A 23,191-nucleotide genomic window follows, 5' to 3' on the forward strand; every position below is an offset into this window, starting at 1 on the left:
AATTTTAAAGTATATGCATGCTAATCTTTAGTTTTTCCCCCCTTCAACTGCTAACACATTGCAATTCCAGTGTTACTACATTGTTATTACGTTGTTAACATCACTGTATGAAAAAATTATGTAAATGGGTTATTTAGTATAAAAAATTGGTTTACTTAGCATTACTTTTTTTTTTTCCAAATAAAAATGGTAAAGTACGTTTGGCTTGATACAAGAAAAAATATCTATAATATATGTAATTAAAAGTAATTTATCTATAATATAACTATATAAGTAGATTATTGAAAGAAAAAAAAAAGAGATATAAATTGATAATAAGTAACATACATCCCAAGCACCACACCCCGAGCCACCGCGCTTGCACTCTTCACCGATGACTCGCTGCCCAACGGGCCACCCCACCCAACCCAACCAGTTGCAGTATTGCGCCATTACACTCCCTACCTTCCAATGCAGCAATGAGAACAACTAAATCCGCCAATTCCTGCTTGTTGGAAAATTTAATAGTAATATTATTATATTAAATTTATTAATTGAATGGAAATTAGAAGTGGAGTTTTGTGGTAGAAAGATATGTCTACTTAAATGAAGTGTTGCAATTTTTTACTCTTCATGAATAGTCACATGTTTTCCAAAGGAGTATCTCACATTTTATAAATAGGGAAGCCCCTATAATCACTAAATAAATTTTCATTGTTTACATAATCATACATAGAATGCACTAAATATTAGAGAGTCTTATTGAGTTCATATAAGAGGGTTTTCAACACAATCGTGGTTCATGGAGCCTTGTGATTTGGAGTGCTGGTATTACAAGGACTTAATCGTTGTATCTTGGGAGATATGCGTCGATCAACCATAAGCACCGTAGTGGAGTGTAAACTTGTCTTAAGGACAAAGTGTCCAACACTTGCCTCGACCGTATTTTCTAGGTTTTTCTAATCCATTATATCATGTTCATTTAACATTGGTTACTCATGTGCATGCATTATTGTGATACATAATTACATGAATTATTTCTTGATTTTCTATGTGATTTATTATAGCAATTAGACCCAATATTTCCAACACTGCTAACTATGAAAATAGGGTTGGAGTGATTGTCAGGTGTTGATGAGATATATTATGTTCTTTTTGGTCATTATACACAATCACAAATTTCTACATAAAATTTTATTTAACACTAATATTAATTTTTCATGTTCACAACACTTTTACAAACAAAGTTTATCTAAAATTACAACTGATTATTGTAGAAGCAGTTTTAGTTTAAAACTATCTAGAGTGAGGTGCATCGGAGTAAGTACACCTTTATAGTTCGGTGATAGACTAAATAGCTCCCATCTCGGAGTTGCACAAACGGATCAGTTATGCCACCATCATTCTGTTCCAAAGCCTTGCTGAGATTGACCATGCACATTTAGCAAGATACGAAAACCTGATGGTATGGAATCAGCCAGGTTTCCGTATTCATGAAGATTCCTAACACCTAGGGATTTGGCATGTGCCACAAGTAATCACACTTCTAAGAGAATGAAATATCTACTCTCACATATCCTCTAGGATTCTCGAATGCTTTATCGAAAACGAACGAGGAAGGCAACTCGAAGACTCATCTGACGGGTAAACAACATTAGTCCAAAGGTAGTACTTCAAGAGTTTAGTACTTTTGATTATTTAATTGTATACATAATTAAATGCATATTTAGAACAGAAGACTCAAAAGTTGGGAATGATCTTTCCATCCTCGCGCATATTTTTCTTTGTTCTTTCTCACACAATTCCTTGCGGTACATGGAATACCCTAAATTTCCAAATATCACACAGTTTTGAAACTTCGCATATTGAAAAGTCTAAAAATTTAAAATGATACTATTAAACGAGTCTCCTAGAGCTCATTCTGTGGTGTTTCAATTAGTAGCTTAGGAGGCTTAAGTCGTATTAAGTACGGTTACAATATGTAGGTTACATACACAGGACATGGCCCTATAATTTGGAAATCCAACGCACCATTCGAGAGGTTTTCATACTCGAAAGTCTATCCGGAAATCATTTGAGTGATTCTTCCGCTGTTTGGGTTTGAAAAATCTCTTGTTATCTTTCTTTTTATTTTCTTATTCGCACATATTCAATCACCAATTATAACAGCAACAATAACAATATAATTGCGAACCATAATTAAAGCAGAATATGTAATTTGTAAAGCGTAAATTATGGCTAAAAAAATCCAACTTAATTATGTGTTTTAGAAGTTACTTGGATTGTGTGACGAGGATTATGAGCGAGGTTGTAGCATACTTAATAATGTAGAGTCGAGAACCTACTTAATAATGTGTTGTGGCCTAAATTTAATTGAAGGAGAGAAAAAAAATGTGTAGGGATAGAAAGTGAAAAGAGAGACTTGGAAAATTTTGTATTTACATTTCCCATCGCATTAAACATGTCAATTGTGTCATGTTTGTCGTGTTTGTATCGTTTTTGTGACATAACTGATATCTTAAAGGATTGTGTCTTGCCTAACCTGTTAAACTGAATGGGTAATATGACCCAACCCAAATTTAACCTATTAAAATAACGAATAATATGACCCGACCCGTTAGTTGTTAAAGAAAATAGGATAAAATACAAAAAACTACCTCAACTATTGGTGTCATGACACTTTCATACCTCATCTTTTAAAATTGACAATGTCATACCTCATCTTACGAATTTGTGCCAATGTCAGACCTCCGTTAGTTTTTCTGTTAAATGTTGACGTGGCCAGAACGGGACCTATTTTTATTAAAAAAATAATTAAATATTAAAAACTTAAAAAAGTAAAATAAAAAAAACAATAAACAATAAACCAAAAAAAACCCATTAACCCGTCCCTCTCCCTAAAAACCCAGATCCCCTTCTCTGAGTTCTCCCCCACCCAACCCTCTCTCTTTCTCTCTCTTCTCTTTCCCTATAACTTGCATCCCTAAAATCCCAAAACCCAAAAACCATTCCCACCCGAGTCATCATCGGCGGCGAGCTCTCAATCCTCTAAGTTGACGATCGTCAATTAACCCCAAACCCTTCCCCGCCACTCTCGCTGGCATCATAGCTCTTCTTCTTGCACCACAAGTGCTTCTGGTTCCCCCACTTTAAATACCATGGCAAGTTGAAATTGTGCAGAGGCTTCGCCTTCTCAGAACCCATCGCCATGGACTTCACCTCTACTCTCTCCTCCTCATCCGACCTGCCTATATACACCATTTATCGGAAACTCGGATCAAAGAGAGCCACTCTCAGATCACAACTTTCTCTCTCTGTTTCTCGCGCCTCCTTTGATTTTCTCGGAAAATCTCGGAATTTTTTGGGAAAAACAGAGAGTTTTTCTATTGGAATTGTTGTTGTTGTTGTTATTATTATTTTTTTTCTCTCACAAATTGCCGGAGGGGCAGACTCCGGGGGCGAGGAGGAGAAGGGAATGTTGTTGTGGAGGTTGTGGCTAGAGTTAGGGTTTGGGGTTGTGGCTATCATCGCTGGAGTCAACGACAAAGGTAGGGTTGTCGTCGGTAGGATCGAAAAGGAAGGTTGGGGGGGGGACGGGTGGGAAGGATTTCTGGGTTTTGGGATTTTAGGGATGCAGGTTGTAGGGAGAGAGAAGAGAGAGGCGAGAGAAAGAGAGGAGAGAGAGAAGGTTGGGTGGGAGGGAACTCAGATAAGGGGATCTGGGTTTTTGGGGAGAGAAGACACGGGTTGATGGGTTTTTTTTTGTTTTTTTTTTAATTTTTAATATTTAATTAATTTTTTAATAAAAAATGGGTCCCGTCTCTGGCCACATTAGCATTTAACAGAAAAATTAACAAAAAAACTGACGGAGGTCTGACATTGGCACAAATTCGTAAGATGAAGTATGACATTGTCAATTTTAAAAGATGAGGTATGAAAGTGTCGTGACACCAATAGTTGAGGTATTTTTTGTACTTTACCCAAGAAAATATATGTTACTTCAACAAATAATCAAATGAAAAATATCATTAGCATCTACAGATTCTAAGCCCTAAAACCCTAACACCTAAAAGTCCAAACGACGATGTAACCATTTCCAAATCGTAGAGGGTCTGATAACGAGCGTTGGCATAATTTTTTTCTTCGCACTTGTAAATTAGTTAGTATGAATTATTACACATTTTCAACTCCACCTAAAACACTGTTCCTGAGGGTTGGGAGAGTTTTAAAAAATGAAAACTAACGAAAAATCTAAAAAAAAAATCAGTTTTAATGAAAAAGAACAAATAAATGTGTAGTAAATAGTACCATGAAAAGATAAAAATGTGGTTTTTCATTAAAAACGAATAGTACCGGGAGTGTTTCGTTAAAACTCCATTTTAAAAATCTAAACAATGATGTACCAATTGTTAAAGCGTAGATGATGTGAGCATGGACGTTTGTATATTTTTTTCACATTTTTTGCACTTGTAAATTAATGATTGTTTATTTTTAATTTGCTTTGGTATTTTGTAGGAGAAATCAAATTACATTAAAATGTTCATAATGAGCAGTCAAAGTTGACCACCCTTGACCTTTGGCGAACGTTGACGGTTGTTGACAGGCGTTGACAAACGGTAATGATTTGATCTCACTTATGTGAGGTTAAATCCTGACTATTGTAGTAAGGTTTTTTAGTTGTTGAAAAATACCAAACTAAACTTTTTTTAACAGGTTGAAATGGGTTACCTGCAAGTAGACATATTGCTAGTTAAAAAAATCAAACTTTAAAGTTTCATTTGTTTTTTAGAGTGTTATTATTGACACTTCAAATATCTCATTTTGTACTTCAATTTTTTTTTATTTAGAAAGAAAAAATTACACTTATAAAAAGTGCACAAGTGCTAATAAAAATAATTTTTAAATATACAACATTATTACATAATACTAAATGAAAACACTTTGAATATAAACAAGGTTCAAACTGGCCCTTCGTACATAGGACATATCATTAAACCATTTTAGGGTTATAATTAAGGGAGTTTTAACGAAACACTCCTAGTATTGTTCACTTTTAACAAAAGTGACATTTTTACTCTAAAAAGTCACTCTTGGTACCATTCACTTATAACACCATTTTGTCATTTTAATTAAAACTTAAAGTTTTGAAATCATTTTCATTAGTTTTCCTTATAATTAATTGATAAAGGACCAAACATAGGCTCTTAACACCCTAATACATGCATTTTTAAAGAAGCCAAAAAACCACTCATCCTGCCAAGTAGTACTACGATTTAGTGATATTTCTTTTCACTTGTAAGTGAGAGGTTTTAGGTATGATTCTCGCCAAATGCGAATTTGAACCACAAATGCCCATTGTGAGATTTAGCCTAACCCCCCCTCTACCTTAGTGTAGATAATATCGTTTGTTCCAAAAAAAAAAAAAAAAAAAAAACCACTTATTCTACCACTTAATACTACGGTTTAGTGATATTCTGTACTTCTCTTCACTTGTAAGTGAGAGGTTTTAGGTTCGGTTCTCACCAAAGACGAATTTGAATCACGTTATTGCTAATCCATTGTGAGGCTAAGCCCTAGTTTGGTATTGAGGTGAATCTGAAAAAAAGTGGCTATCAAAAAAAGTCACGTCAACATTTTATATTCCTATTGCTTTTTGTTTTATTATTTCTATAAAAAAAATCAATATAAAATATTGACGTGGCTTAACCGTGATCACAAAAATAAGAGGAGATGAGAAGGATATAAGATGGGAAGGGCAGACAATCCATTTCTTATTGGCATTGCCAAATTGTAAAAACATAAGTTTTAAATTGCACAAAACTAGAAAAAACAAATCAGGTGTTATTAATTACCCCATTAATAGAATCTATAATTTTAAAATATATTTTACGAAACATTTTTGCTCATCCTCTCAAGTGATAGTAATGTTTATCCCTCTATTTACTATTATTGAATGAGTTAAAATTTTAAGAATTGTGAAAGTAAATCAACTTTTTTCATTGGTTCAACACTTTTGTTGCTTTGCTGGGAGAAATGTCAAATCCATTAGAAAAGTATCATACATCCCCACAGACATGGATCCTCTCCCGATCCATGTATCATAATTCATCAAATCCATGTATCCAAATTGTTGAAATTTGATTCAATGGTTACAAATAAGGCTTACTTTTAAAAATTTTAATAACTTTAATCGTTTGATCAAATTTCAACAACCTGAATACATGGATTTGGTGGATTAGGATATATACATCCAGAGAGGACCCATGTCCCATCCCCACACTATCCATGGAATAAGATATAAATTTAAATATCCAGCCATTAATTAGAAATTAAGGGTGCATTTGTTACATAGATTATCTCAGATTGGACTAGCTTAAGGGATTAAGTTGGATTGACTTGACTTGGACCAAGCAGGATAATAATAATGAAGTGTTTGGTGCAGTACCGGACTAATTTATGGACTAAAATTATTTTAAAGCCCAAAATATTTTTTTTATCATTTTAAATTTACTTTTACTTTAAAAAACCAAAAACAGTCAAATATTATATTATAAAATATTAATTTTAATTTACTTTCATTTCCCTTATCTTCATTGTTTCTATCAAACTCTGTATCTAACCCCTACCTCTCTGCTGCTGCTCTCTTTTCTCCCAATTAGTCAAATCTCCCTCCTCTTTGCCCTTCCACTTCTTGCCTTCTCAACATATTTGGGGTTTTTGCAATTCCCAAATTCCCCCTTCTTCGTGTTTTTGACCGAATCATGTGTTGAGACATCGCGTTGTTCGTCGTCGAATCTTCAAACAGCTTCTAGGGAGTGGTGAAACCAGCTTGCAACAAAGCCCGACGAGTTAACCGGAGGGGAGTGGGGGATTGTGGAGTCAAGGGAGTGAGAGACTAAGGTGACTTGGGGTTGGAACGCTTGGATTTCTTGAGAAGCTGCAAAACCCAGAAACGGTCTTAGTAGTCCGACACTTTTCGGGGTCTCTCGTTAAGAACCCCTAGCGAGCTCTTTAGTCCATGCGAGTCCAACTAATCTCTTTAAAGTTAGTCCCTTCTGTTAACAAACACTGGACTACACTAACTCTTAGTCTAGTCCAGTCCAATAAAACTTAGTGAGAGCAAACAAACACACCCTAAAAGCAAAGGGCAAGGCTTTTTTATCCCTAATTTGCTAAAATACCGAAATTCAACAACAAACCCCATGCCAAAGTGGCAGTGCATCAAACCTATCCCTCGACCATCATCATCATTTGTTCCAACTTTCTCACATGACACAACGTGATTAATTTAAAACATACACTTGCCATCCCCTTACTTCTCCCATAGAAAGAGTGAATTCTACCAGTTACCCCACCAAGAGAAACTTCCCATTGGTAAATCGAGTTTAAGAAAGAGAGTAGACGAGAGCTTAGGGCTGTTAATTTTTCGACTGGGATAAAACACTTGTTTAACCTAAACAATAACTGTACAAACAACGGCATTCACTGTCTGAAGATGATACAAAGGAATTTACACTTTTCTTCGGTGATGGTGCTCATATGAAGCAGACCGTCCAGTTATTTCCTACCGCCAAAAACTTCACATGAGATTCACAACAGCCGGAAACCGGTCCTGAACAAAAGACTTGCACCTGCGCAACCATGATATTGCTCGATCCTTGAATTATGGCCCAACCGTATAAGTTCTTTCATCACCTTTCTAATAAAAATGGGGGAGTAAAAAAGGATTGCGTAAATAGATTGAACTCAGAGAGAGAGAGAGAGATGATACAGACTAAACAGAATATGCATATACATGATTTTAGAGTTTCTCCTACTCAAGGAAACGACGACGAATGATGCAAGTATTTAAATGTAACTTAATGTGTTGGATCTACACTGTACACAGGAATACATCATATGCATGCCCAAAGCCTTGAAAACCTTTGAATTGAACTTTCATGAGTCACTTCCGCACAAGCAGATTAATAAAAAACAAAGATCATTCATGAATGTCTATTATAAAAATGGCAGATCCTGTTAATTTGACAATTTCATAAAGCTCCAAAAGAGGAGAAAAGCTTCTTTTGAATCACAATGCATAGAGCCGATTAAAATCACAGTTTTTGTATCAATAAAAAAATATCACACAGTTTATTCAATAAATTGGGGATGTGAATGAATGATTATGCTTTTGTTATGACTGATTTACTCTGTTGTTTCTCTGGTAATTACATAAATATTTATTCGAGGAACAAGTCATCTAGTTATGCAACCAATTATCATATTATATATGTACCAAAACTAAAAGATTTATTTAAGTTTGCGTGCATCTACAAACAAGGTAAAAAAAATTATAAATCGAGCGACCTGGCATATACATGATTAATTAGAGGATGCATGCATGTTTGATCAAATTCTCTAACGCTCAACGATTTACTTTTGAAAATTGAAATTTTGAGACGACTTTGTCGACTTTGATAACATTAAAGTAGTAGTTGATAGATTTATATCAAAGAAGACACTCTACAATGATGAAGAACCCTAACCCCTAAGCCAGTCTCACAACGTTCATGTCTGACATGCTACTTGTCAAACACTTCACAATAAAATACCAGGCTGCTGTAAATCTCACTTGCATGTGTTTGCATTCTTCCTGCAGTGTACAAAATAATTAAGCAAACTTTTAAATTAATTATTCGGTATAAATAGATTTAAGTTGTGGGGAGGGAAAGGGTGCAAGAAAGATCACGAAGACAGCATAAGGGTGGGATAATATTGTTCCCAAAAGGGATGCAAATTTTCAAAAGAATAGTTGCATGTAAAGATTTCATGAAGCTATCTAGCCAATGTTTTATATGCAGATTAAGGGGGAATCCCGATTAATGGCTCATTTGAAAGTGCTTATAAAATAACTGAAATGCTTTTGGTGAAATTATTTTTGTAACCAATCCTTAGTAAAAAATTCATGCGAATCCTAAAACAGTACTTCAAGTGCTTTTAGAATTCAAAAACATTATTTCTAAAAACACTACTTTCAATTATTTTAAAAGGATTTCCAAATGAGAGCTAAGTCTATAATTATGATCCTTGTTACAGTTAATAGATAGTTTTGTGAACAGTACTGTCCTTCCTTAATCATGTGCTTGATTATGCGTACGTATGTACGTAAGTTAGATGTAATAGTTAATTTAATTGGCATTTCTTGTTCAAAATATATCAACACAGGATGCTTATTGGTCAAGTTGGGTGAGAATTAGACCTTAATTAGAACTTAATTAGAAACTCGGGCCATGCATGCTGGCAGACCCATCAATTTGCTATGTTAAGGCTTTGTACCCACAGCTAGCTGACTATGGAGAGAAACATTAAAGGACACGTTTTGCCTGGTTTCTGTTGAGTACTATGATTGTGTTTTACTAAATTTAGATATCATTTTACATATAAACATGCGTATGATTACGACAAGAACACATACGATGGGATGTAAAAATACTTACATTAAATTTCAGGTTATCTTTTCCATTAATACGTGTGAGGGGGACGGGCAGTAAATTGCTTCTGCCTGCATATACACAGGTGTCGAGAGGCTGATTAATTAGTTATATACACTTAGCTATATATGTAGAGATCTAATTAATATCTTCAAAAAGAAATACAAGGAAAACTCAGATCAAAGTTTGTTCAAGGCACGTGTCGATCATTAGATATCGTCATTCTGTGATCTTGATATACTAGACTCTTATTAGCATGCGTCAACGCATTAAATTACACTAAGGTAAAGAGAGATTAAATTTGTAGACAAAATTTGCAAACTAAATAATATGTCATCAATAAGAAATGAGCACGTTTATCAATACTTAAATAATAAGCAAATCATGAGGTTCCATGCTATTTAGTTTTGCAAATTTTGTCTACAAATCTAGTTTCTCTAGCATTACCCATTACACTAAATTTTGTTGAATCAAATCTTTGTAATGTAGTGGATTTTTTTCTAGAACAACTTCATGGTTGAAGTTTGAATTTGGTGTACCAGATGGTTTCGGCAATTTTAGAGCTAAGAATTTGGGGCTTGAATTTTTATTTAAGGACTAAAATCTTTCTTAACTAAATAGTTTTACACAAAAGTTTATCAAACACTATAATACTGTTTATTTTTTCAAAAGTACTTTTACAAAAAAGTTTACCAAACACTCTGCTACTTTATTTCACAGCTGCTTATTCTCACAACACAGCAGAAGCAGTTTTTTTTCAAAGCACATCAATACCAAACCAGCCCTAAACTCACTCCTCTCTCTTTAGTGTAGATAATACTATTTGTTAAAAAAAATAATAAAAAGAAATACACCCTCATCCTTGTTTGAGTCGAGAGAGAAAAGGAAAGAGAGAAAGCAAAAAGTTTTATAAGCTGAAACAATCCTTCGCATTTGAGTTTCAAGTGAGTACTACGAACTCCATGTCAAACCTAACCTCCTCAACCGCCACATCACTAATCATCATTCTTGGGTCAGCCCAAACAGCTTTCGCCATACTGGGCTATTTCGTCCTTCGATAAACCAAAAGCTTTTCTCAGGCCCAAATCGTGCCTTGAACCCAACTCATCAAATCACAAGCTGAAATGAAGAAAAATATTACTAAATCATAATATTAAATGTTATCCTAATAGTGTTAAACCCTCACTTCCCTTAATAATAAAATCTACACAAAAAAAATTTAATTTGTGCTTTTAAACCCAAAAATATTTTTTCAAAATACATTTTCTATCAAGATCCTCTTTTGAGTAAAGAGTGAGGATTCTGACCAAATACATTAAGCCGTTAAAATTTTATCTAATAGCTACAAACAAAAAAACTTTCTAAAAAATAATTGTAATCATTAAATAAAATTTCAACATTTGATCAGCAGAATCCTTGTCCTTTGCTTGGGAGAGGATCGTTCAAATGTACCTTCCCAAACCAACTCTAATCACATTCTCGAACACGCACGGGTTCTAATCTGCACCCTCCAGCGAGAGATGCCGAGAAATGATGCCCCGAAATCCCAAGCGACAAGATCAAATACCCATTGCTGCCTTTCCCGCGAGTTCTCCACGGCAGCCTCCACCAACACCGACAAAATCGCCGTCATACACGCCTCCGGCGGTGCCCTCCTCTCCCGCCAACCCCGTCCCCGCTTCTCCATTTCCGACGATGCTGCTCCCGCTCCCGTCCGACAACAACTCCTCTACGACGGCGACCACTCCTTCACGTACTCCCGCCTCTCCTCAGCCGTCAATTCCCTCACCTCCCAGCTCCTCTCCGCCCCTCAACCTCCCGGCAGTTACAAGAAGCTCGGCCCAAGAATCTTCGGCATATACATGCCGCCGTCGGCGGAATACATAGTGTCCGTACTGTCAGTTTTGCGATGCGGCGAGGCGTTTCTGCCTCTGGACCCTTCCTGGCCCAAACAGAGGTTACTTTCGGTAATTTCCTCGGCCGACGTCGACCTAATCGTCGCCAGTAAGACGCCGTTTGGATTCGAATCGGACTCGAATTGGCTACCGGAGACCTGCAAACGCAGTGTTTTGTGGTTTTCAATGGAAGAGGTTGAGGAGTGTAGAAATGGAGTAATTGATTGGGCGTGCAAATGTGAGAGTGGTGGGAAAGAGAGGTTGTGGTGTTATTTGATGTACACTTCCGGTTCGACCGGGAAGCCGAAAGGCGTGTGTGGATCTGAGGAGGGACTTTTGAACCGGTTCCGGTGGATGCAGGAGCTGTATCCACTGTTTGGTGATGAGGTTTTGTTATTCAAGACCGGAATAAGCTTTGTTGATCACCTGCAGGAATTTCTCAGCGCAATTCTCACTGGTTGTACCTTGGTCATACCTCCTTTCGATCACCTTAAGCGAAATGTGATTTCGATTCTGGATTTCATACAGGTACACTGCCTTTCTTTCGTTCGTGCTTCGTTACTGTGTTTAGCTCAGATTAAAATCTTGATCTAGGAATGTGACATTGTGAAAATACAGCATTATTAATTTGATAGAATTAAGTAACCTTAACGATCAATTGTTTTTTGACCTCTAATGCCGTAATCGTCATGCGTTGTGCTCAACTTATCCAAAAAATCGTCAGGCTGGAAAAGGATAACGGAATAAAAACTCGATTCCTCTTGGTATCCGTTTATGCAATGTGGGACGAACTATTTGATCTACGATTTCTAATATGTGTACTGATTATGCAAACCAAAAAGAAATTTCATAAGCTGAACAGTTAATCATTTTCGATGTTTACATTTTGCCGAAATAAGTCACATATACCATTAGTGTTACTATAAGTTGATTATTATCATTGTTTTTTTCTAAACGTGGAGTTTTCTTGTAGGCTTACTCTGTCAGTAGGCTTACTGCTGTGCCATCACTTATGCGAACTATCCTTCCTTCTTTGCAAGGTCGAGAGGAGGAGCGGCTTCCAACTTCTTTGGATTTGTTAGTGCTCAGCGGTGAAGTTCTGCCTTTATCATTATGGGAGATGCTCTCCAAGATATTACCCAGGACCTCTATCTTGAATTTGTATGGGAGTACTGAGGTTAGAGTTTAGAACTTCCCTTGAATTGATCTCTATTCGTTCGATTAGGTCTCCAACATATCAGATCAAATAATATTGCCTGTTTGGATGAATATGAAATGATTTTCAATTCCGTTTTAAGCCATTCAGATTTTTACTGATAAATCTTGTGTTATTTTATTTGCAACACATGACCATCATATAGGTTGGATATTGCCAGGTTTATTATCTTAAGTACCGTGACAACTCTGAAGTGGGCTCATTAATCAAGAGAGCAAAAAAAAAGATCTCTCTCTTTTTTCATTTATTTTGAAGAAACAGCATATCTTCTCTTTAATAAATGCACCATGATCAATTCTGGCCTTCTGTCGAGCTTGTCATAGCGTAGGAGTGACAAAGCTGTTATTAGTCATTTCATAGTATCACTTATAGTGATGTACTTCATCATGAGATAACTGCTACTTTGATTTTCACTCCCAAAGGATAATACATCAATTTTTTAAAAAGTGCTAACGTGTAAATTGTTAAATTTTAGGTTTCTGGTGATTGTACATATTTTGATTGCAAGAGGTTGCCAATGATTTTTCCTTTGGAGACAGACACACTAGCAAGTGTTCCAATTGGCATGCCTATTGTTAATTGTGATATTGTGCTTGTTGATGGCGATGGTGTATCCAGTGAGGGGGAAATTTGTGTTGCTGGTGTATGCAATTCTTCTGGATACTATTCTGACTCTACATTTACACCTTTGGACACTGTAAACGTGCTTCAAGATTCTGCTTGTTGCAGTTCTGTAAATGGGCACAGAAGTCAATCTTATTTTCGGACTGGTGATTTTGCCAAACAGCTTCCTAGTGGTGACTTGGTGTTCTTGGGTAGAAAAGACCGTACTATTAAGTACAATGGGCAGCGTATTGCTTTAGAGGAAATTGAAGATACATTGAGGGGACATCCAGATGTAAAGGATGCTGCTGTGATTTTTCATAAAGTTCAAGGGGAACTCATGTCACTTGTAGCTTTTGTAATATTAAGAGAAGGAAGACCCAGTGAGATACTTAGATCTTCCATCAAAAGTTGGATGGCTGACATACTTCCATCAGTAATGATTCCTGGCCACATTGTTATCAGTGAATCATTTCCTGTGTCTTCTAGTGGAAAAATTGACTATGAGTTGTTGGCTGAATCAGTATTTCTTGCAAATCATGTCCGAGATGGGATTGGTGATGTTGGGAGCCACAATCTACTGCAAGTAATTAAAAGGGTTAGCTCTTTACCCTCATAAAATGACCAACTCATTCTTTTTCCAGTCATTTGCTAAATTACACTTATGTTTACTCGGATTTGTCCTTTTTTTATTTACCATTGATCTCTGCATCGACTAGTGGAAGTTATTCTTATGGATAACGGGGTGCATGCAGGGGAGGGTCTCATATCACGGGCTTGAGTCTGGAATCTTGGCTTAAGTTTTCAAATTAGGGATAAATCTCCATAGTGTTTCAATTTTCTATCAATGTTTGCTGTCGTTTTTATTGATTAAATTCTCACTTTGGTCAGCACTATTATTACTAACATTCATGATGTTCTTAATTTTTAATGAATATCATTATGGGAGATAATAAATGCTAACTTGAGCTGAGCATGGTTCTTAGCCACATTAACATATTTTCCTAAGCTGGAATGGGACTTCGTTTGTTCCTCCCTGCCACTTGCCCTTTTACTTGGGCTGAGTTTTTGTTGAGGTTTTTGAAACTTAAATCTAGCCCATTATGTAGTGGCGTGTCACCGAGTTCTGGAAAACTGGTGTATGTTCTGAAATGCAAAAATGTTAACAAATAAAAAGATCATTTATCATCCTACAAGTTTCCCACAATTGCTTTCGAGTAACAATTTATTTGTTATCTCAATCACTTGGAGGACGACAATTAATCTCTTACTTTGAATTTTGATTATGTAAAAATTTGCACTGACTATTTGTTTCCTCAACTCAGGTTAATTTTTTATTATCTATAAATTCATAGTAATTTGTTTCCTTCTTGACAGGCCTTTAGTGATGTTTTAAGGGCTGATGAGGTTTCTGATGATGATGATTTCTTTAAGATGGGTGGAGATTCAATTGCTGCTGCCCATCTTTCTAATAATATAGGAGTTGATATGCAACTGATATATTCCTTCCCAACTCCATCTAAGCTTTGTGCTGCTCTTCTGGAGAGAAAAGGATCTTTCAATATGAATGTTAGCAGAGATTCTAGATCGAAGATGAGTCTGGAAGGGGATAAACAGAGCATTTATCATGTCCACTCTGAGACTCCCAATGCAGTAAATGTTGACGGGCAGAGGAGATTTCTAAGAACTCTTTCTGAAAGAAATGAAGATGATGCAATTATCTCCAAACGCTGGAAAGTTGATTCAAATGTTGCTTCAGGTGCTACTGGTCCATCAGATTGGTATCCATGGAATTCTGGGGCAATACATGTGTCATGTTCTTTCAGCCGGTGCAACAAAGTTGTCCATGAAGGTGGGTCCAGGGTGAAAGATATGTATCAAGCAACCTGTTCTGCGATGGTCCCAAGAAGAAAAGTTAATATGCAAGAATCGTGGAAAGTTTACATGGGATCCTGTGTTGATGCATCACCACTTATTGTTCATAAAGATCAGGATATATACTTATTTATTGGATCACACTCGCAAAAATTTCTGTGTGTTAATGCCAGAAGGTAAGGCACATATCATTGTTTCTGAATGCAAAATATAATTGGCATAGTTCTTAGAGAATTCTGGAGGCATTTTCTTGTTTTATTCACCACATGATAGATTTGATATTTGCTCATCTTTAGTAGTGCATTGGAATCTTTCTATTCTTTGTCAGTATTAACAGTCATATCCTTCATTTGAGACGGGATGTTTACATAATATGCTATGAGTATATTATTCTCTAGTGGTTCTGTCCAGTGGGAGGCACAACTAGAAGGACGCGTGGAATGTTCAGCAGCAACTCTTGATGACTTTACACAGGTTTAATTTGACATAACTTTGTGTGCTTTTAACTTCATAAATCATCTGTAGATTAGCTCCATGGGACATGTTGATGATTCTCAGATGGGGTATTTCATTAGGTTGTAGTTGGATGCTATAGAGGGAAAATATATTTCCTTGATTCTTTGACTGGTAACATCTGCTGGACTTTCCAAACATCTGGTGAGGTAGGGTTGTTCTAACCTGTTGTTGATGTTGTTTTGTTGTTTTATATTTATTTCTAATCCCCATTTCATTTGCATTTTGATCCATTTTCATTCTTTATCTTCTCTTACGGTTGACGTATTTTCATTATGAAGGTAAAGTCACAGCCCGTCATAGACAGTCAGAGACAATTGATCTGGTAACATTTCTGCTTTTTAATTCCAATAAACTGAACATTGTATTTCTTGGATCAATTGTGTCCACAGACTAACTATTCCATTTATAATGCATGGAATCAGAAGACAATTTTTTTCATGTTCTGTTTTATTCATGCTTGGAAATCCTTTTTATAAAAGCATTACTATATACATTGGACTCACAAAGTGAACTGTTCATGTAAACAACCAGACTGATGTAGAAGAACTGAGGAACTGTGAATTTATGTCTAGTCTGCAACATTTTGGGTAGAATAAATATTTGGTTGCATATAGAGTTCTCCCTGCAAACTCTATTTGTGAAGCAACCAAAAGAAAAGGGATGATTGTGATTTTAAGACTTGTTTTGAGTGGTGAAAAGTTTCTGTTTACTACGTTATTTACAGATCGTACTCTGACTTTGTGTTTGTTTCTATTATGTTGGAAGAGGGAAAACAAAACAGAGATTGATCTATAACAAAATTTCTGCAGGTGTGGATCATATGACCATAACTTATATGCTCTTGATTACAAAAATCATTGCTGTGTATATCAACTTCCATGTGGTGGGAGCATCTGTGGGTCACCTGTAATTGATGAGGTCAATTTTGGAATCTATTATTCATAAGTAAATTGTTAATTCTTCTCCAGGGAAATTTTACTGCAGTTTGCTTGTTTTATTTGCAGATGTTTAAATATGTTTTTGAAATTTTAAATGACCTCTCTCTATCTCTCTCTCTTACTGCAGTTTGCTTGGTTTATTTGCAGATGTTTAAATATGTATTTGAAATTTTAAGCGACCTCTCTCTCTCTCTCTCTCTCTCTCTCTCTCTCTCTCTCTCTCGTTTCCTGCAATTCAGTTTTGTTTCATGAATCTTGGTCGGTTTGATTAACGATTATGTCCTAGTCTTGCTTTTGGATTTATTTATTTATTTTCATATTTGATAAGTAATTGTTTTGATCAAGTTTTTCCATATGAAAGTAAAAGTCAGCCCTTGATTGGTGGCCCATGGGATAATAAATCTTGTAACATGCTCCAGAAAAAAATAACTGGATGCATGCATGTCCATGTCCACATTTGTATGTTTTGTGTAAATGGGAGGGTAGAGTGCTGATCATATTTTGTTTTAGTTGATTCTATTTTGTTCTTTTCTTTCTGAATTGCCCCTTCAGAACGGAAATTTGGCTTGATTGTTGAATTTACTTGGATTAGTGGGATTTGTGCTTGGAATTGTTATTTCTTGCTGGTGGAGACTTTTCAGGGGTTGTTTGGTTGGAAAGAAATAAGAGGTTTTCAGATGATCGGGTGGAAAAACTGGACTTATGGGAATTTTTATTTTTCTTTTGGGTGTATGTTCGAATATCGGCTGTATAGACTTATGATGAATATAACTGGCCACTCCCAGTAAATAGTTGTACTCTTGTCAGACAGTAGACTGTGATATTTTGTGTACATGTCAGTAAATTTGATTTTCTTGTACTAATCTTTCTTTCAGACCAATAACATACTTTATGTGGCTTCTACGAGTGGCCGAATGACAGCTATATCAATAATGGTATACAAAATTTCATGGCTTATCTTATAGTTATTGTTATACCTTTTAAGGGGTGAATGTTGTGTTTGTGAGCAGACTTGAGCATGCTGAATCAGAGAATTGAAATATCTTCAAAGAAAACTATGAGGTTGAAAACTTGTTTGTATACCTAAACAAAGCTTCAGAACGTAGAATATTGCTTCAAATGCATGATTATTAGCTTCAATGTTACCTTTACTCCTCATATTAAATAGCCCTATATGACAATTACCTACATCAATAGTAATTGGTGCCACTGCCTTCAGGGCTATGATTGTTTCTATGTCATTTTTTTTCTCAAAGTAAATGGACACTATAAAGTGTTCAACATAATGAGAATAAAATGAGTAGGATTAGAAGAAAAAGAAAACCAATAGGAGGAAAAGGTGGCCCCAATGTCTTCCCCTTTGGGGACAACTGGTAGACCTAGTGGTCTACCATGCCAGTTCCTTCAATTGGCCCAATTAATACCTAGAGTTAGAACTTATCTGATGATGCGCTTGCATCATATCATGTATTGTCATTACTAATACATGGTGACAGGATTTCAATGTCTTAGTCTCTGAGTGATATTTTGCCCAAAAGTTCATCCATTTTTAGAACAAATTTTATGTTCAACTATTATTGGTTCTCATATTTATGCTATTGTGCTTGTTTCATCCCAACTAACCTTCTTTGGTAAAAGAAGTAAACGTGTTCTGATTTATTCAAGTGGCATATTTTTTGGCCTGCAAGCTGATTATTGTTTTGGGTAATCTACTCACATTTCAGGCACTCCCATATTCTAGTATGTGGCGGCATGAGTTAGAAGCTCCAGTGTTTGGGTCTCTTGCCATCAATTCTCTGAACGGAAATAGTATGTGCAGTTCATTTGACGTTTGGTTATATGTATTCATCATTTTTCATTTATGAAAGTTGGTCTCATTTTATCGTTGGAATTGGTTGTTATTATGTTTTACATTTCTTTTGTTTTTTTCTTAACTACAGTTATATGTTGCTTGGTGGACGGTCAGGTGCTTGCCTTGGATACTAGTGGATCTGTTATTTGGAGGGTACAATTTTATTACGCTTTTAATACCCATATGGATTTTTTTTTTTTCATAATATTATAGGGTAGTGCTGTTCTGGTGTGTTACCTCGCACACACCTTTGTTAATTTTTGTCCATAGTTCTTCAATTCATTTGATCTAATAGCCAGAAATTGAGAGTGGTTGTGAGAGGTAAAAATGGGTGTGTGGATAGTAGTACTACCCATGTTATATTGCATGACAGAAACCTTTCTGATCCCAAGACATTCTATCCTTTTTGCTTGGTTATTTTTTTTAAATTTATTTTTTTAATGTGAAATTGACTTGGAATAAAAAATATATCTCGCTTTATACCTGTATTTTTTCTTATGTTATATTATACCTGTACATACTGAAATTTTTAAACTTCCAATTTTCATATTTTTTTGGTTGAACTCTACATTCCATCCCATGCATTACTATGACTCGTTAGAAATAGCACTCATGAATATCTGAAATAGCGTGTTTTAATTCTGTGTTTGGTCGTCTCCAAACATTTGCACCCGGTTGAAGTTCTCTGTTAGATAAGGACAGGGATGTACAGTGATGCAGTTCTTTGTCAATGTGTTCTAGACTTATAGTCCTCTAACATGTATGTTTTGCTTGAGTTGCAATTCTTGATCCTGTTTTTTTTTTTTTTTTTTAATATTTTTTTACAGTACCGAACTGCTGGGCCTATATTTGCTGGAGCCTGCATATCTTCTGATCTTCCTTTGCAGGTATAAATACCTGTATACATATACGTATATAATGTATGTGTGGTATGCATATACTATGGAGTTAATGTTCTGTTCCGAAATCATAAAGTATCTATCATTTCTTGAGTCTGCTAAACATTCTCATATGGCACAAAAGTTATACTCTTCGACTTTGGTTGTCAGAAGATTACGTTACACCTTGTGATTGTAATTTTGTAACTACCAAATAGAGAGATTAAAACCCTAGGGTTGAGGTCCTGTTCAAATAAGCTAATTGTCGTTATAATTTGCCCCATCCGGATAGCGTAAGAATGTTCGCTTAATTCTTAAGTGAATGTAAGTAACATAGGAGTGAGGGTAAATATTAACCGCATGTTTACGTTTTATTGTTGCTGTAGTGTTTGGATATGCTGTGTAGGGCTAGACCTTTTTATTCAAAATCTGATTAACAATTTCAGTCATTTTCTGTCTTTTGTTGTTTTTACATGTTAATTCATGATGTCCCTGCCCTCACTGCATATGGAATTAGCCTAGTTCGTATTGAATAACCTATTGTTCATTTAAAGATTGTTTTGTCTTGGTTATTCTGTAGGTACTCGTATGTTCTAGAGACGGAAGCATCTACTCACTTAAACTGGTAAAGTGCAGTATATGTTTGGATGAAAATCTGCATGCTTTTAGTAATTTTGGCATAACTACTGATAGCTTTTCTGTTCTGTAATGATTGAATTTCCAATATCGAATCTTATGCTGTGGCTTAACCATAAAAGTTGCACCAAACACATACTCGGATAGGGTCGTGAAGTGCAAAGCCCCGGTCTTTGACAATCTTTGTAAGGACAACAAAACCTGTACTTATGTGTGTTCAACACTATAACTATAGGTGGGGCCAGTTGTAGGATGAGCACCGAGTGGCGTTCTGCTCGATTAGGCAAATGCGAGTAATATTTTATTGCTCCTAAAGAATGGAAGAATTTTATCTGTTCTAAGCAACCTTTTTGTAATAAATAATTTCTGGTAATACTACTCGTTTACGACAATCTAGTTACATTACTTTGTCTCAGTTTGAGTCTGGTAGTGTTCCTAATACACAGTTTTAATTGGATTTCAAATTTAATGGCTCGCATGAACTACAAGCTGTTTTTACTGTTTGGCATAAAAACACGAGCAAATTGGAATTTGTCCATTTTGTTCTTTTAATAGAATCTGATAGGGCTGATAGGCAGTTTGCATTCACTCTTCTGAATTTGCAAAACTTGCTGGTTTTAATTTTATTCAGAAAAATAGTTTGGAAAACGGATCGGTACTGATTGCTTAACTATACTGGATTCACCCTATTTCCTAACATCCTGTAAAAGAAAGAGCATAATTTGTTCATATTCAATATATTGTACTGCACGTTCATCACTGCTTTGTTTGCTGTAGGAAACTGGAGATTTACTTTGGGAATACAATGTTAAGGATCCGATTACTTCATCCGCTTATGTGGATGAGCACTTGTGCTTGGCATCTGATCCGCCTAACTTGCCGGACAGGTAAATAACTGCAGAAGACTTTAAATAACTTGAACATTAAGTGATCATTTTCATATCTATCCACAACCTTTTCCAGGTTGGTTTGTGTCTGTTCCAGCTCAGGAAGCGTGTTCTTGCTCCGGGTTAACTCGGGTGCTGCCAAAGTTGCAAATCAACGAATGGATATTGAGGAATTTGCAAGGCTGGACCTCGGAGGAGACGTATTCTCTTCACCTGTGATGATTGGAGGCAGAATTTTTGTTGGTTGTAGGGATGATTATGTGCACTGCATTACTGTTAAGCCCTAGGTCCGCAGGAACAGCGAGTTCCTTAAACATGAATTTTGTTGTTAAATATGTAAAGTCCTTTTGAGGTCAAATTATGTTGTCAAATTTTTATAGGACAAATTGCAATTTAGTCCTTGTAGTTCGGCCCGATTTAACATTAAGTCCCTATCGTTCCATTTTTCACCATTTTCCCCCAGTAATTCAGCAATGTTTTCAGTAGGAGAATTTGTATAACCAACTGAGAGTTGGACTAAAGAAACAATGGATAGAACTTGGCTGCTGAAAGAATCAGCAGCATCCCCTGCTGATCACCAATCACGGCTGGACATGTGTTCAAGTTATGATTAAAAAATTCATAACTTGAACACGTGTCCAATCGTGATTGGTTATTAGTAGTTGTTGCTGAATCTTTAGCAGCCAAGTCCCGTTCAGAAACAATAGGGGAGGATATATTATGACACAAATTAACAAGTGAATACATCAAATTTCGACAGATTGGTTAACAAAAAGAATGAGATAACCAACCAGATCAATAAGTCTTCGTTAGATCCATATCATTGTCGTAGATCGTCGGGCATGGAGAGGCGGCACGACGAGCAGAACCTGCTCGTCTCCAGCCATTCAACGATGCAGCTCTCGTGGTAAAGATGCAAACACGGCTTGCGAAGTCCTTCAGTACCCACCCCAAGCTCCGCAATACATATAGATCAGCAAACCCCTGGTGGCGATGAAGTTTCCACTCTCACCCTCTCCAACTTGTCAATGGAAGATTTTGTTGCAGGTGCAAACGCTGGCTCTACGTTCATACCATCATCATCCGACTCCTCAACCACTTCAACTTTGATGAGTGCCTCCATGTGCACAAGACTGGTACCCCTTGCCATAGCACGTAGGGCCTCACACAAGATTGTATCGGCCGCGGACAAAAGAGTCCGCAAGGGGACGTTGATCAGGCCAGAAAGCACGCGAGAGACGGCTTTGGAAGCAGCCGGCGACATGGCAGTCTTGTCTAGGTCAATCTCAAGTTTGTCCTCAAAATCAATGCTGTCGATGCTCTGCCCCATTTGATCAATATCTTCTAAAAGCATGACTTTGTAGTGGTTCTCCAAATCCTCTTCGTCCTCTAAGATCCTCGGCAGCACCATCACCGTAACATTGGCCTTAACGTCCAACCACAACTTGGATTTCAAGTCGTCCTCCATTTGGGGGATTTCGGAAATGCCGAGCAGCCGCGTGCTGCAGTAAACGTCGCCCCGAACCTCCCAGGTCTCCTCCGCAGTGACCAACATCAGCAGAAAGAATGTGCAGTATAATGTGTGGGATATCTGTAGAATTCAAAGGGTCTTAGTTGGGGTTGGGGTAGGAAAAAGGAATAGGATGGAGAGAGTCTTGGGGTACGAAAAAGCAAGACGCGAAGACGTTGGGATTTTTATTTATTTATTTTTATCGCAAAAATTCTAGTTTCTTACATAATTAATTGATTAACATTGTTCTTAAATATATAGCCTCCAAATATTATGATTCACTGTTAAATTTACAATTTACAAGAGTAGGTCAAGTCCAGGGTTTAAAACCCTTCAACCTGAGAAATTTTTTAGTGTACTTGGAACACAAGATTACTCACGTATCAGAATCAGGTGAAAAAAACTGAAAACTATATCATTTATTCACTTATATCATGATACATGTTGTACCGACTTATGTTCTGGGTATATGAAAAGAGCTACGCCAATACCAAAGTAGCCAATACTAGTTGTGTTTGCTTTTAGTTTTTTTAGTACATCGATATTTTTACATTAAGGGGATGTGGAGTTCGAATCTAAGGCATCTCACTTCCAAGTGAAAAGGAATACTACCAGACCATAGTACTGAGAGATGCGTTTAGTTAATTGCAGACTTTTCATTTCTCAATTTACCCATACAAATGTTGGAGTTAAATCACGTACAATTTATGATGCATACATATATTTTGTTCCTGAAGTAATAATCTCTCTAAACATAAATGTTTCCTTAATGGTGGAGTTGCGGCTCTTAATCTAAACTTCCATCTATGATGGAGTTCTTTTTTATTTAAAAAAAAAAAAAGATAACTGGTGGCATACCACGATTATCCATTATTTTTTAAACCAGAGAAATTATGAGGAATTTCACTCGTCCGTAATCATAGTCAAGCAGAC

At 36.3% G+C, this 23,191-nt stretch overlaps 2 protein-coding genes across 3 annotated transcripts; one reads left to right on the plus strand and one right to left on the minus strand.

The window, feature by feature from the left end:
* Positions 1 to 10,858: 10,858 nt before the first annotated feature.
* On the plus strand, positions 10,859 to 21,175 carry LOC103951690 (putative acyl-activating enzyme 19). Of its 2 annotated transcripts, XM_009363131.3 has the most exons (15): positions 10,860 to 11,875; positions 12,321 to 12,524; positions 13,039 to 13,764; positions 14,544 to 15,217; positions 15,440 to 15,515; positions 15,617 to 15,703; positions 15,836 to 15,879; positions 16,367 to 16,475; positions 17,371 to 17,430; positions 18,220 to 18,304; positions 18,436 to 18,500; positions 19,175 to 19,234; positions 19,806 to 19,850; positions 20,639 to 20,748; positions 20,825 to 21,175. In XM_009363131.3, the coding sequence occupies exons 1-15, from the start codon at positions 10,973 to 10,975 to the stop codon at positions 21,033 to 21,035; spliced, it is 3,459 nt and encodes a 1,152-aa protein (XP_009361406.2). In that variant the 5' UTR covers positions 10,860 to 10,972; the 3' UTR covers positions 21,036 to 21,175. The 2 variants fall into 2 exon arrangements, 1 of the variants encoding a protein (XP_009361406.2); XR_007259005.1 differs by lacking the exons at positions 18,436 to 18,500; positions 19,175 to 19,234; positions 19,806 to 19,850; positions 20,639 to 20,748; positions 20,825 to 21,175 and having other exon boundaries at positions 10,859 to 11,875; positions 16,367 to 16,502; positions 18,220 to 18,301.
* A 136-nt stretch (positions 21,176 to 21,311) lies between these two features.
* LOC103951743 lies at positions 21,312 to 22,518 on the minus strand. The gene has a single exon (XM_009363189.3). It carries the CDS (start codon positions 22,301 to 22,303, stop codon positions 21,722 to 21,724), a length of 582 nt encoding a protein of 193 aa, XP_009361464.2. The 5' UTR covers positions 22,304 to 22,518; the 3' UTR covers positions 21,312 to 21,721.
* Positions 22,519 to 23,191: the final 673 nt, after the last annotated feature.

Source organism: the organism of the source record quoted next, unplaced genomic scaffold, assembly GCF_019419815.1.
Source record: "Pyrus x bretschneideri cultivar Hongxiangsu unplaced genomic scaffold, Pyrus_bretschneideri_v1 Contig24, whole genome shotgun sequence".
NCBI lineage: Eukaryota > Viridiplantae > Streptophyta > Magnoliopsida > Rosales > Rosaceae > Pyrus > Pyrus x bretschneideri.